Source organism: Nelumbo lutea, chromosome 1 (assembly GCF_056320005.1).
Source record: "Nelumbo lutea isolate HS-2025 chromosome 1, American lotus-T2T, whole genome shotgun sequence".
NCBI classification, from domain to species: domain Eukaryota; kingdom Viridiplantae; phylum Streptophyta; class Magnoliopsida; order Proteales; family Nelumbonaceae; genus Nelumbo; species Nelumbo lutea.
This window is the reverse complement of record NC_142684.1, coordinates 176858928-176873074: the sequence shown is the minus strand read 5'-3', so window position 1 is coordinate 176873074 and position 14147 is coordinate 176858928. Positions and strand designations below refer to the sequence as shown.

At 39.2% G+C, this 14147-nt stretch overlaps 1 protein-coding gene across 1 annotated transcript in view; it reads left to right on the top strand.

Moving 5' to 3' along the window:
* The window catches only part of LOC148879417 (GPCR-type G protein 1-like), a 111286-nt gene that overhangs the window by 13710 nt on the left and 83429 nt on the right, over positions 1-14147 (top strand). The window contains exons 3-5 of the mRNA XM_088960945.1: positions 3766-3873; positions 4038-4158; positions 11946-12075. Of these exons, the coding sequence (XP_088817071.1) occupies positions 3766-3873; positions 4038-4158; positions 11946-12075 (359 nt within the window). The remainder of the gene's footprint in view (positions 1-3765; positions 3874-4037; positions 4159-11945; positions 12076-14147) is intronic.

The following is a 14147-nucleotide window of genomic DNA, read 5'->3' as shown; positions in this document are numbered from 1 at the left end:
TGTACCTGATTTGGCAAGAGAGGTGGAAGCTAAAGAATTGTTCTTCAGACGGGTTAATGCCCGACTGAGAACCTCTACCTCACTAGCTGTGAAGCCCAAAATACTTGGTCCAGAGGAGTCGACAGCCTGCCTTGCGGTGGAAGATGACACTGTCTGAATACTCTGTGAGTTGTCACTACTGTTGTTGGTGGCAAGATTCCCACTTGCTGTGTGGCCCTTATGTTGCCTTTTGTCCTTTCTCAGAGCATCTGGCTTCAGATGAGGGTACAGGACCCAACATTTCTCCTTTGTGTGTTTCTCACCCCCACAATGTGTACATTTGAGGGACTTCTTGTCTGAAAATCTATTCCCCTTAGTGGAGACTAAGGCTGAATGTTCTCCAGGTAGTTCTGTTGACTGTGTCTGGGAGTCAACTTGCATCTCCTTTCTCCTTACCTCTTCATTCCTCACCAGGTAGTAGACATGGTGAAGCTCAGGTAATTCATCTCTCCCTAGAATCTGTGACCTTATACCTTCATATACAGGATCAAGACCCGCCAGGAACTTGAAGGCTCTGCCCTCCTCAATTTGCTTATCATGCCTCCCCTTATCATTAGCATTTTCCCAATCCAAAATCAAATGGTGGTCAAGCTCTTCCCAGAGGCCTTCCAGTGTTGCAAAGTAGGTTGCCATGGACATGTCTCCTTGCCTTAGGGCTGCAATGTCTTGGTTCAGCCTGTAGATTCTAGCATTGTTCTTTTTCTGGCCATATGTCTTAGATACTTTCTCCCAAATTTTAGCAGCTGTGGGGAAGTGATGAACAGTTCTGGCTACCCTAGGAGTCATAGAGGCCAGCAACCAAGACATGACTATGGCATTTTCCTTGCGCCACACGGTGTATTCAGGACTGCCAATTTCTGGTTGTTTCTTGTCTCCAACCAAATAGCCTGTGAGCTCACGAGAGGTAATGAACAGCATTGCTGAGACAGACCACTCTCTGAAGTTATACTCATCTAGCAGCACACTTGTAATCTGCAAGCTGTGCAGATTAGGGTTTTCCAGGTTTGAGGACCTTGTAACGGGTCTGTTATCTCTAGAGGAAACTTCACCGGATAGTGAGGACATCCTGACTTCAGTCCAAGAGTTGTTCACAGTACTATAGGTGATTCTGTTAAGGATTGGCCAAATTGGTCACTATGTTCACAGTACGGGTACAGTAGCAAGGAGAGGTCTGTAACTGAACCAGTTCACAGTGTTGGTAAAAGTTTAAGGCTGCAACCGTGTGGTGCAAAAGTTGCCGCAGTTCTGGTAAAAAGTAAAGGTCTATAACTGAACCAGTTTAGTCCAAGAGTAGGGTTGATAACCGACCTGAAGAAAATCTGTAACTGAAGTTGCCGCAGTTCTGTAAGAGTCTTGCTGATGCACCAAGACTGCAACTGTAGAAGCTGATGCACCGAAACTGCAACTGAAGTTGAAGGAGCTAAGTCTTTACCACTTGTTCTGATGCACCAAGACTGCAACTGAAGTTGAAGGAGCTAAGTCTTTACCACTTATTCTGCACAAGTCTTGCTGGAGCACGAAGCTGCAACTGTAGAGGAAGTTCTCCCCCTCTCGGCTAGTGCTAGGACTGCTGAATCAGCCCTCAACCAGGTCTGTCCTATACAGACCTCTCTTAGTAGCCCAATAGCTACTACTTGCTGGTATAATTTAGTAGGACATCTACTTCTGGGTCTTACTTCCCTTGAGTCCTACAACCAAGAGAAACCCTAGGTTCGAACTTGCTTTACTCTCTTACACTCCTAGGTCTTCACTGCAGCAACCCAGAAAAGGAAGAGAGAAGATGAAAGGACAGCAAGAGAAAAGAGTGCGCCTGCTGAAACCAGGAAGGAGCTAATGCTCTGATACCATGTAATCTGAAGAGCTATACTCGAAGTAGCAAGGAAGAGAAGAGAACCACAGAACTGAAGAGAATGTCGAACTGTCCTATCCAGTCGACCAGTCCTTTATTTATAGATGAATATAGTACAAGGTACAAGAAATTACTGGGATGCCCCTGATTAGTGATGGGACACCCAGATGACTTAAATCATTAAATTGGATTAGGTCCATTAACACAAGCCCAGTTACAAGATAAGTTAAACATAAGAATGGGCTAATAAGAACTCTTATCAGCCGAACATCACTCTAACATTCTAACAACAATAACAGACATAACAGAAATAAAAAATGAAATAAAAAAACACTTTAATTAGACAAACAGGCCCTAACAACTGCAACTAAGTTATTCTAACATTATTCCAACAGAACCCAACAGATGGAATAAGCACACCCATCATTCACAATTTTGATATTGATGGACATTTTTCTATGTATAGATAGGGAAATTTTGGGGATCTTTTACTAATTTCGCTAAGATACTTGGAAAATCTAAAAAGTCAAGGAAATTTTCTGTAATCCTGAAATTAGTTGATAAACTTTCAAGGAGTCATTAGAAGAAGTATAATTGCACATTTAAGGCTAGAAAATCATAACAAATAGCTGTATAAATCAAATAGGGAAGATTAAAAAGATTTAAATAGGTATCTTTCTCTTTGTCTCACCTTTAATCTTTTATTTATCTTATCTTTATTATGTATGCCATGTACTTTCCATTTTGACTCTGTGTTTTTTGGTTAATATATGTTCTGATAGGATTCTTTTATGGATAACATGAAAATTTTATTAATACAAGTAAAAGGATAAGTTATAATGTACAATTGAAAAAGGGAAATGAGGATCTCCTCCCGTGGAAACACAAGAATATCATAAGGAGATTAAAGTTCTGAAAAGGGAAATGGTTATCAATGTAAAATGGGACCAATGATCAGCCAATGGGCTAGCTGATACTTTGTCCAAAAAAGGAGTAAATTGAGGGCTGTTGTACTGGGGATCAGTGTGAAATTTGTGATGTAACAGTAATTGTGTGGTAAGTTATAGAAGGAAGGTGGTTGTTTAGCTGCTTAATCTAGGGGATGCTTGGCATTTTTTGTAAATAGCTCATTTTTTTCATCTCATTAATAAAGTATTTCTTACCAATAAAAAGAATTAATTTAAACTTTATTGTGGCGAATGTTTTCATGTGAATATCACCAGCTTTATTGGCTCAAGGATGGTGGATTGGATTTTGTGTCTACCATAGTTTGAGCGTTGAGGGGGTTTAAAAGATAGGATTTTGGGTCTGATTTTTTGGTGTACTGTACTACTTTAGAGCTGTAATTGGGAGTCATCTTGTTAAGGTGGTGTTAATGGCTAGTGGTTTGTTTATTGTTTCTTCTCTTTTCTGGTTTTACTGGGTAATGCCTCATCACCAAGGTTTCTTGTAAGACCTTTTTATTAAAATTTTCTTTTTTATTTATCTTCAAAGAAAGTTTTCATGTGAATATCAGGTTGGTAAGGGATCAGATAGAATGGGGTTGTCCAGGGATGGATTGTAATTTGTAATTGCTTTTCCTTCACTGCTGTTTTTGTCTCCATGATGCTAGGAGCAATCTTTGAACTTCTTGCCAGCAGCTCACCTTGGTGAGCAGTGTGGTGGTTCTATTTCTAATGAAACATTTCAGATATTCATAAAAAAAGTTTTCATATGAATGCTTTATACATATTAGAGATTACTTTGCAATGCACACTCTTTGTTTATATGAGGGTGCCCTTACTAAATTGACTTCATCATATAAAATCTTCTGAGCAACTCCTTAGAATATGTTTAATGTTCAAACGTTGAAACTTTTTTTTTTCCTCCAATCTCAGGTGTGAGGAAGGGGCGAGCTGCATTGGGAGCAATTCTATTCTTATCAGCATTTCTCTATGCTTTTTGGCGCATGGGAATTCACTTTCCAATGCCTTCTCCTGATAAAGGTTTAACTGTACTACTCCCCTCCTTTCCTTATATTTTCTTTCTTCCCCTTCCTTCTTCACTAAAAATAAAAGAAGCTAATTGTGTTTTCATTCATTTCGTAGTATGAATTAAGGTGGTTAAAGTGTTCTTAAATCAGTTGGTTTTGTTTCATTTTACTTTCCAGGATTCTTCACCATGCCTCAGTTAGTCAGCAGGATTGGAGTCATTGGTGTGACTGTCATGGCTGTGCTCTCTGGTTTTGGTGCTGTCAATCTGCCATATAGTTATTTGTCTCTCTTTATCAGGTAATGAAACAAATTACCTTCTTTTACTGTAAATGTGACTGCTAAAAAGCTTGAATCCAAATTGTCTTTCTTGGGCAGTGATCTTCCATGTGCCTTTGGAACGCTTAATGCCATTCCAATGAGGAATATGCATTAGACAAAGAGAAACTCTCCTATTATGGTTTTGTTCCTTTTTTCCACCAGTAAATTTCTAGTCTTTTACTTTTGCCTGCATCTTAGGTTAGAATTATTGTATGTAGCCCAACAACACTAAGGGGCTGTTATTTGGTGTAATGGTAAAATCTCAGGCTGGAAGTGTGAGAACACGGGTTTGAGTCTGAGTGTGGTCATTTTGTGCAAAAAATACCAAAGGTTAGGACCACATCCAGTCTACCCCTCCCAAGCTGGGATCAAATGGCCTTTTAACTTCTTTTTTTTTCTTGATAATTGAAAGATAATTTCATTAATCAAAGAAGATAAACTGTTACAAGCATCCCTTGAAGAGGTGTGAGGTGCAGCCTCTCCTAACATTATAGAGACAAGAAAAAAACAAGAGAAAATTTACAAACTTGCCCAAAGAAGTTCTTCCCTAGATACCCCTTGTTTGGCAAGAAAGTCAGCGAAAGCATTTGCCAACCTACCCTCCCATTGGACTCTAATTGCCACATGTCTTGCTAACCATTCATTTTTTTTTTCATAAGATCCCTATAGCTCCAAGTAACTGAATCAGGGTTCAGCAACCAACCTACAATCATGAATCACCTTAGAGTCCCCTTCAATCAGTAATTTCTCTACCCCAAGTTGGTTGGCAATCTGAATTCCTTGTACAACAACCAACAACAACTCAGCCCTTGTTCAAGCACCTACTCCCACCGGGCCTGAAAACAGTGATAAGATATTGCTCTCCTCAGTTCTCAAGACTCCTCCAATCCTTGAAAATCCTGGATTTCCTTGGCTGCTCCCATCAAAATTCAGTTTAACAAAACCTTCCGAAGGAGGTACCCAAACTGCTGCAGATTTATTTTTCCTAGAGGACATGTTAGCTATTACAGCCTAGCTTCTCCAAAAGTCAATAAAGGAAAAAGGAGTGAATGAGTCTAGGGTTCTCAGTCAGTGTATAGCTCTAGTTAATATACACTCATTCACTGCTGACAAGGTTTTATAATTCCTTTCTTCCCAAATAGTCCACAATGTAGCTGCTCTAAGGCATCTGCTTGCAACCAAACAAATAAAAACTCCAATCCCACAGAGCTGCAGCAAAGGGGCAGGAAATCAGCAAATAGCAGTCCTCAATATGGGTTTTGCACAAAATACCAGTTTGGGGATGTTAGTGTTGACTGCATAGGGGTAGTTTGGTCTTTTTATTTATGTTTTGGTGTGAGGTGTAATGTTTAAGTTCAGTGATGTGTCCCATACTTAAGTAGGGGCTCAACAGTCATTTTGTTTCTATTATAGAAAACTATAAATATAACCTGGCCGACTAGAGAGTGAGGACTTTGCTCTCTACTTCGAACTGGCCTTTTCTCCTTCTCTTTTCTTTTCCTCTCTTCTTCCCTTCTTCTCTTTTTTCCCTATTATTAACAAACTAACTCTGGTTCAGATCTGAGTTTTATCATGGTATCAAAGCAATTTGACAAATTCAGATATGCCCAGAATTCTTTTCCATTGCCATTCAGCCCAGGGTTTTTCAGATTTCTTCATCATCCGTTGGAGATAATAAAAAGGGCTGAAAAGGAGTGGTCGCCCTTCCCCTGTGGAGGTTTTCATGCCTTTGGTTTGTGGTTTAGTGGTTGTTTGTGGTGGTTTATAGGAAGCCCTCTAATTGATGGTTCGGAGAGGGCTGTTTCAGGTGGTGCAGTGGACAGTTGAATACAGGTTGGTTACTTGGTTTTTTGTTGATCAAATAGGTGGGCTGTATGGGTGTTTCAGTGTGAATCCAGTGGTTGGTGAGTTGCTATGTGTGTTGTGTGTATTCAGGTAGGTTTATGGTGCTGAGAGTGAAGAATACTAGTGACTGTTATTGCTGAAAATTGTGACGGTAGATGCCTTCAGAAATAACCTGTCACTAGAGTGTAGTGTGTGGAAAGTAAGTTGGATGGTGTGACATACAGGTGTGTGAAGAAAGAAAAATTTCAGATATGGGAGACAGTAGTGAACACAAGTCTAGTGTTATGGTTTCCCCCGATTACCTGAATGTTCAGATGACTTCTATCAAATTGAATGGTGAGAATTATGTGTCTTGGGCGACTTCTATAGAAGTCTTTATTAGGGACAAGAAGAAGGTGAAGCATGTAAGAGAAGAAAATTCTCTCGCTGATTCTCAGGAATATAGTGATTGGGAACAAGAAGATGTACACATTATGATATGGTTATGGAACCCAAGATAAGTGTGAATTTTATGTTCTTAGATACAACTAAGGAGATTTGGGACCATGCCAAGAAGCTATACTCTGGACAAGACAATACTACTAGAGTGTATCAGCTTTATTAGGAGTACTTTATCTACAATAGGGTAATCAAATTCTTGAGGAATACTATGCTAGTATAAGGAATCTTTGTAATGAGTTGAATGCGTACCATATCCTCACTTTTGATGTTAAGATTCAGCAACAACAGAGAGAGCAACTCGATGTAACCAAATTTTTAGTAGGGCTGAAACCTGAATATGAACCGGTGAGAGCACAAATATTAGGTGGGTCAGCTCTTCCCTCTTTAGAAGAGGTGTTTGCCCGTCTTCACAGGATTTCTGTTGGGCCAACAAAGCACTCTAATTTAATCTCTTATAGGTTTGCCTTTGCAGTGACAAGAGGGGAGGTCATGGAGTTAGATGTGGAGCTTGGGGAGTTCATCCCGGTCGTAGTGGTGGTGGTGGATCCGTGTATAGTCATGGTGGTGGACGTATTGGAGGTCGATATTCAAGGGGAACTCGTGGCAGAGGACATAGTAATGGTCTGAGGAGGTGTACATGTTGTAGTTTAGAAGGGCACACTATCAATTTTTGTTATGATTTACATGGCCCACCTTCGACTTGGGCAAATCATGCAGTGGTCAATGATAGTAGTTCAAGATAGGATATTTATCAAGCTGATCAAATGCCTTCTACATCTATGGATGCCTCCCGGAAGGAGATGATGAGTGTCCATGTGATGAGTATGAGAGGTTTATCCAAGCCACGTCTCAACAGAATACAACTACTCGCGCACATTCTGGTATGGCTTGTTTGACACCCAAACCCTCCCATTGGATTGACTCTGGAGCTTCCGATCATATGGCTGGGACTCTAGGTGTGTTTTCCTCCTATTTTCAGTGCTCCACATCACACTTTGTTACCCTTGCTAATGGTTCCACATCTTCCATATGCGGTGTTGGTAATGTTGGCCAAGATCCTTTATCCCTGTCTTCAATTTATATGTTCCCAAATTTCCTTTTAATCTTATGCATGTTAGTAAGCCAACTGAGTCTCTTAATTGCTCTATCATCTTTTATCCTTCTTGTGTTTTTTAGAATCTCAAGATGGGGATGAAGATTGATGGAGGGCATGAAGCTGGTGGACTATATTATCTTGATGGTGGTGGTGATTTGTTAACAGCTCTTCAGACATCTCTTTCTCCTATTCAATGGCATTGTAGACTTGATCATTTTGTCCTTATTCTTAGGTCCAGTGGGTTATGGATACTCTACAAGGGCTGAGATATTAGCTGTGGTACAAGGACTACAGATTTCCAACCAACTTGGAGTGGCTAATTTGATAGTTGAAGGAGACTCTAAGGTGATAGTGGGATGGATGTTGGACCTAGAAACTGTTGTTTGGGGATAAAGGGACATCATCAAAAAAGTCAAATGGCTTACAAGAACCATGTCAGTTAGCTTTTAGTGGGTTAGTAGATCGACAAATGCTTTGGCAGATTCTTTAGCTAAACAAGGGGCTTCAAGGGATTCTCTGTTTTTGGCTAATTTATAACTGCAATCTGAAAAGAGTTGGGTTTGGAACCACCTTTAAGGGGAGGAAACACCTCGTGCCTCCTCTTAGGGTGCTTCATGCTTTTACTTTTTCTATCTCTATTTAATAAGCTACCATTCGTTCATCAAAAAAAGAGAGCTTCTCTCCCCTGCCTTTGTACCTACCTCTTTTCTCATTAATGAATTGCTTCTGTTACTGATCAAAAAAAAAAAAAAAAGAGGGCAGTTCTCTTTTAGATCTTTTTATAAATATCTGACAAAGGTAGATGAACAAGAATTTCCTGCTAGAAGAATATGGCGTACGAACATTCCATCTAAGGTAGTCTTCTCTGTATGGAGTGCGTGTTGAATAGGATTTGTACTAGAGACAACCTGGTAAGGAGAGGTATATTGGTGGACACTACTGATTGTGTCCTATAAAATGATATGGAAACAATAGATCATTTTCTGCTAAGTTGCCCTTTCTCATTCCATTTGGGTTAGGATGTTTAATTCTTTTTCCATCAAAGGGTGCTATTTGGCTATAGTGATAGAATTCCTTAAAAGTTGGAGTGTGAATGATCTGAGTAAGAGGGGAAAATTGCATGGAATATCACCCCATAAGTTGTGTTTGCGGTATTCTGGTAGGAGAGGAATACAAGGGTGTCCCAGCATGAAAGCAGTTCAGCATTTTCTTTTTTCAGAAAATTACAGGAAAATTACATTCTTGATTGTTATTAACAGAATTATCAAAGGGAGAAGTTATAATTATTTTGTTTGTATATGATAATCTTTTTGTAAACGATCAAGGGATTTCTATATAGGACTGCAAGGGAAGTGTATATATTCCCAATGCATAACTTCTAGTTGCACAAGGGTCTTCTTTGATGCATAGTTGTGAAATGAAATCAATACTTTACCTTTTCTCAAAAGAAAAAAAAGTCTGCTCGAGAAATAATCTACCGCTATTTTCCAGTTTCTTGTGATGCCATCGGCTGTGAATGGAGCAAAGATGTCTGTCTTCATCCAATATTCCACTTTCACTGTAATACTTTCTATTAATTCCTCCACCCTTTTGCCTCATCTTTGCCATTTTCTTTGTACAAAAGGCACATATGAAGAGAGAGAGAGAGAGAGAGAGAGAGAGAGAGAGAGAGAGAGAGAGAGAGAGAGTCTCACAAGTATTAATTTTGTTATGGAGAACCTCCAAACAAAAAGCTCTAAACTTTGGTGGTACCGAGCCACTCCAAATGGCATTGATGGGAAAAAAAGAGGATGAATTAGGATCTAAAGAATGTCTCTTAAAAAAAGAAGCACAAGAAAAATAACTAGAAGAGTTGAAAGTTCAACTTCTTGTGTCCTATTTGGAGAAGTCTTGGAATCCCTTTAAGAGACTCGAAGAGAGTCATGGCCTTAGTTGATTCAGATTCTCTAAGTCCCCTTCTTAAACCTAGGTCGCAAGTAAGTCAATTTGCAGAAGAAGAAATACAGTTTGAGATGAGACAATCTTTTTGAGTAGATAATGCAAAAATAGAAGGAAATTTGTCCATGAGAATAGAATCCCCTACCAAAGATCTTTCCAGAATTTAGTTAACATAGAGAACGTCAATTTGGATGAAGCTAAGAAAATTAGATAACAATGACAAGGTGTCAAGGTGTCAAGGTAGATCTTGTGTTTAAATTAGCATCCTAGCTATTAGAGTAAACACCATGAATGCTTTTAATGACCAAGCGCCAAAATTTATCCTAGTCAATAGGGAATCTCCACAGCCACTTGCCCAAGAGAGAGGAATTCTTATTTACTAATGAAGATCAAAAGCCAATGATTGTCTCAAAAGCAGCTTGGAAGTCGGCAGGGTTCCTGCAAAAGAGGATGAGGTCAGAGGGGCCGGGGTGAGATCCTAGGCTTGAGACGTTGATGAGCAAGTTAGTATAAGGCGATCTGTCTGAGGTGATAAAGCCAGTAATTAATGAGGCCAAAAGTATATAATGAATGCAAAACTAATCTTTAAATAGGCCCTGAGTGCTTGTGCCAAAAGGATATGTGTTAGAGAGGTGTTGGACACCTAGAAATCAGTCAGGACACTTGGAGGTCGGGCTCGGGCAGGACACTTGGAAATGAAGTGGGACATGTATAGGTGATTCACGTGCCATGTTATTGATGCGTGGAGGAAGCCTGGAGCCCATTGATTGATAGGATGGCCACACATAATGATGATGTAGTTAGGCAGCCTCAGGTGCCCTTTCGAAGGTGACCCAGCCTCATGAAGAAGAACAAGTGAAGAAAGGAAAATTTGGTATTATATTCTGCTCAAAATACAAAGTCTAGGCTTCTTATATAGTTGAGCTTGGAGACAAGGTAATCATTCGGTTATCCTATCCTGACAGAGTTGGTTGTTTATAGCCAGTGGATATTCTTCTCTCCAATGAAACCTGACAATTTAGTTGGTGTAAATGCGAGCAATGACTGGGTGATTTGTTACCTGGGCTAGTGGGATGGTCTGTCCAGTCTAGTCTTTTGATACAGTTGTCCTCGATGGACCCTAACAGTTTCCCTGTCCTTTGAAAGACCCTTGTCCTCAAGGGTGAGATAAGGAAATTTTTTGCTGGAGTACTGAGACTAGCTTCCAAGGAGCATCTATAACCGGTAACCCTTCCCATTTCACCAAAGCCTCTTCTACCACCTTGCGTCCATACTTGATCCAGTGGAAGTCCAACACTTATGGGGTAAGCTGCAACTCTCCTTCCGTAATTGGAGGTAGGGATAGTGTAACTGAAGGTGTAGGCGCAATGTCCCATTTTAATTGAGAAACATGGAACACTGGATCAATCTTCGTTCCTGTTGGCAGCTGAAGCCTGTAAGCTACTGCTCTAATTCTTTCTATGATGGGAAAAGGACCATAAAACCATGGAGATAGTTTATGCCAGAGATGTTGGGTCATGGAGGCTTGTTTGTAGGGCTGTAACTTCAGGTAAACAAGGTCCCCCACATTGTATTCAACAACTCTGTGGTGTCGGTCATATTGGTTCTTCATAAGTTGCTGTACTCGAAGGAGGTGGGCCTTAAGGGTCTTGAGGAGGTATTTGTCCACCGAAGCTACTGCTGTCGAACCCTTCTCATAAGGAAGAATGGTCAGAGGTTCCCTGTCGTAGAGAGCCTTAAGTGGCATCATTCTGGTTGTCGACTGATAAATCGTGTTGTACCATAGCTCAGCCACACCCCCCAAGGCAACCATTTAACCCACTGCCTAGGACAATCGTCGGAAAAAATTCTCAGGTAAACTTCCAAGCACTGATTCACAACCTCAGTCTAAACATTGCTCTGTGGACGGTAGCTGGTTCCCCTATAATTTGAAGTACTCTTGCCAAAACCTGCTGAGAAACAGAGGATCCTGGTCTGAGACGATCCCTCGTGGAGTACCGTGCAACTTCGCCACATCATTGACAAACACTTCAGCCACCACTGCTGCAGAGTAGGGGGTGAGGGAAGGGAGACAAATGTCCATATTTTGTTAGCCGATCTACAACTACCAATATTACAGGCTTGTCGGGGGAGATGAGAAGTCCAATTATGAAATCCATGGACAATTCCCATTCGATTTCAAATTAGGAGTTTAGTAATTCCTTAGCCGATCTACTTATTTCAAAACCTCTTGTTTAAGGTACTTGTCCATAAACCTCTCGATTTCAAATCAGGAGTTTAGTAATTCCTTAAGCTTGAATTTCAGTTGGACAATTCCCATTCGCCACAATTTCATCTACATATGCTATCACTACAGAAGAAATTCCTTGAGTATTTCTTCAGAAACTGTTTACAGCATTGTTTTTCGAGATATAATAATCTCATTTGTTTCTATTTTTGAATGAAGGGAGATTGAGGAAACAGAAATCAAAGCCTTAGAAAGACAATTAATGCAATCAATGGAAACTTGTATATCAAAGCAAAAGAAAATCATACTTTGTCAAATGGAGATGAAGCGTATTCAAGGGTCAGAAGAGGTAGCACATGTTCTCATATATTTCTTATTATGCTTCTTTTAAACAGTTATTTTATATATAATTTTACCAAAATTGAAATGAATATTGTTCATAGATATTAATTTGGAATTGATTGTTCTTTTCCTAATTTATTCCATGCTATGGTAATTGCGCAGATGTTTCATCATTGTTCTTAGTAATTTTTTTATCAGCAAGTAAACTTTATTTATTAATTTAAAGTAAGTTTACAATTGCTTTTACTAAAGAGTTGCCCAATTTACAAGGAAACAAAAGCTTTCAAGTACATAGGTCACCCAGTATCCAAAGGAAAAAAAGGAAAAAAGAGAATAGAAGAAAGAAGAGAAGGAAAACCAGATGTAACCAGTCAGTCAGGCTGATTGATGCTCTGATACCATGTTTGCTGAAGTGGTGAATATAAGACTAAAACATAAAATGTCAAATAGGCCCACTAACACTTAATCACTCAACACAACAGATATGTATAGAAACAACCTCATGAAGTACACTATTATTTATGCTTAATAAAGTTTCCTGTTACTTATCAAGAGAAAAATGATAGTTTTTTAGTTCTCCAATTTGTGAAAATATATAGCTTTTTGAAGATCTTTTACAAAGATTTACCTCGGGATAGCAATTTCTAACCCAACCTACCCAAACTCATCCATTTATCTAGCGGGTTGCGGATGGTTGACAATCCATTGCAACTTGTCTTCTAGTGTAGTAGGACTGTAGGACCTAACTCAGAATTGATATTTTAGTGTATGACTAATATTTGTTGACTAGTTAAGTGGGTAATTAACTATTCTTTACACTTTTGAACCAACACAAAATAACTAGTCAGTGTTAGTCTAAACTTGAAACCAGAAATGAGTCTGACATAGTGCTGTTGTACGTTAATCACAAATCAACCAACCAAAGAGCCAAAGAGTTCTTGTTCTCATTATCAAGAACCCTACAAAAGTAAAATCAGGTATCTGGCATTTCGGGTGGCTGATACTATTTTTTATTTTTTTATGTGGCATTTATATTTGATGATTAAAAACATTATAATTGTCAAACCCTTAAAAGTAAGCATTTTGGTGACTCTTGGGAATGATACGAGGTAACCAATATGTTGATATTTTGAGCTGTGCTTTCCAAGTTTCCATTAGTGGAGATGCGATGTGATGGCAAAACCATTGGATTAGAACCTCTATATCTCCAAGGCTGATGATATAGGGGTATAGGCACCTTTTCAAAAGTATGGAATTTGTTAAGTATATTATTGGATCAGAATCATTTACTTTGTCTCCATGTTATACCACACTATTACCTTTTTATGGAATGATAAGAATAAATATTTCCGGTGCAATGTTACATCAGCATCATTCAGGTCATGACTTATTTTTGGGGTCAATGCCTCACTGTGTCAGGAGGTTTTGGATTCATTTAATTAGGACAGCTGATAATTTGATGATAAGCAAACTGGAATGTAAAGAAAAGCTGCCATGTGTGTAGTGATGATTTGGGTCATAGTGTGTAATGTATGTAGAGAATTATAAAATGTTATATTAAGTACTATTTTCAGCATTTTGTTATTTAATAGGTTGCTTAGGGTAAACTAGTGGGTGGGTTTCATTAGAGTGGATGTGGGTGGGTTACCACCTATGATGCCTTGATATGGATATGAACATGGAAACAGATGCCAGTACAGGAAACAGGGATATGATTTTCCATTTCCTAAAATCCTGGACAGGGATATTTTTGAGGGTATTCCATGTAATATGCTACATCATGTGCTTATATCTAGTTTTGAAGCTAAAACAGTCCAATACAGGAGTCGGGGAAAAAATTCTCCACTCCTAAAATCCTGATGCACTTGGCATGTGGTACAAGTATCTAAAGTATCATAGTTACCACCCATTTAGACTCTATGCAGACGGGTTGTAAATGGGTTTATGTGTGAAATGGGTGGGTTGTAGCTCAATCCACACCCATCCAATTAAAACTCCTAGATTTACCCAATAACAGATTGGTCACTCATACTGGATCTGCTGAACTTTTAGTTGTTTTCATTCTACATTTACACAAAG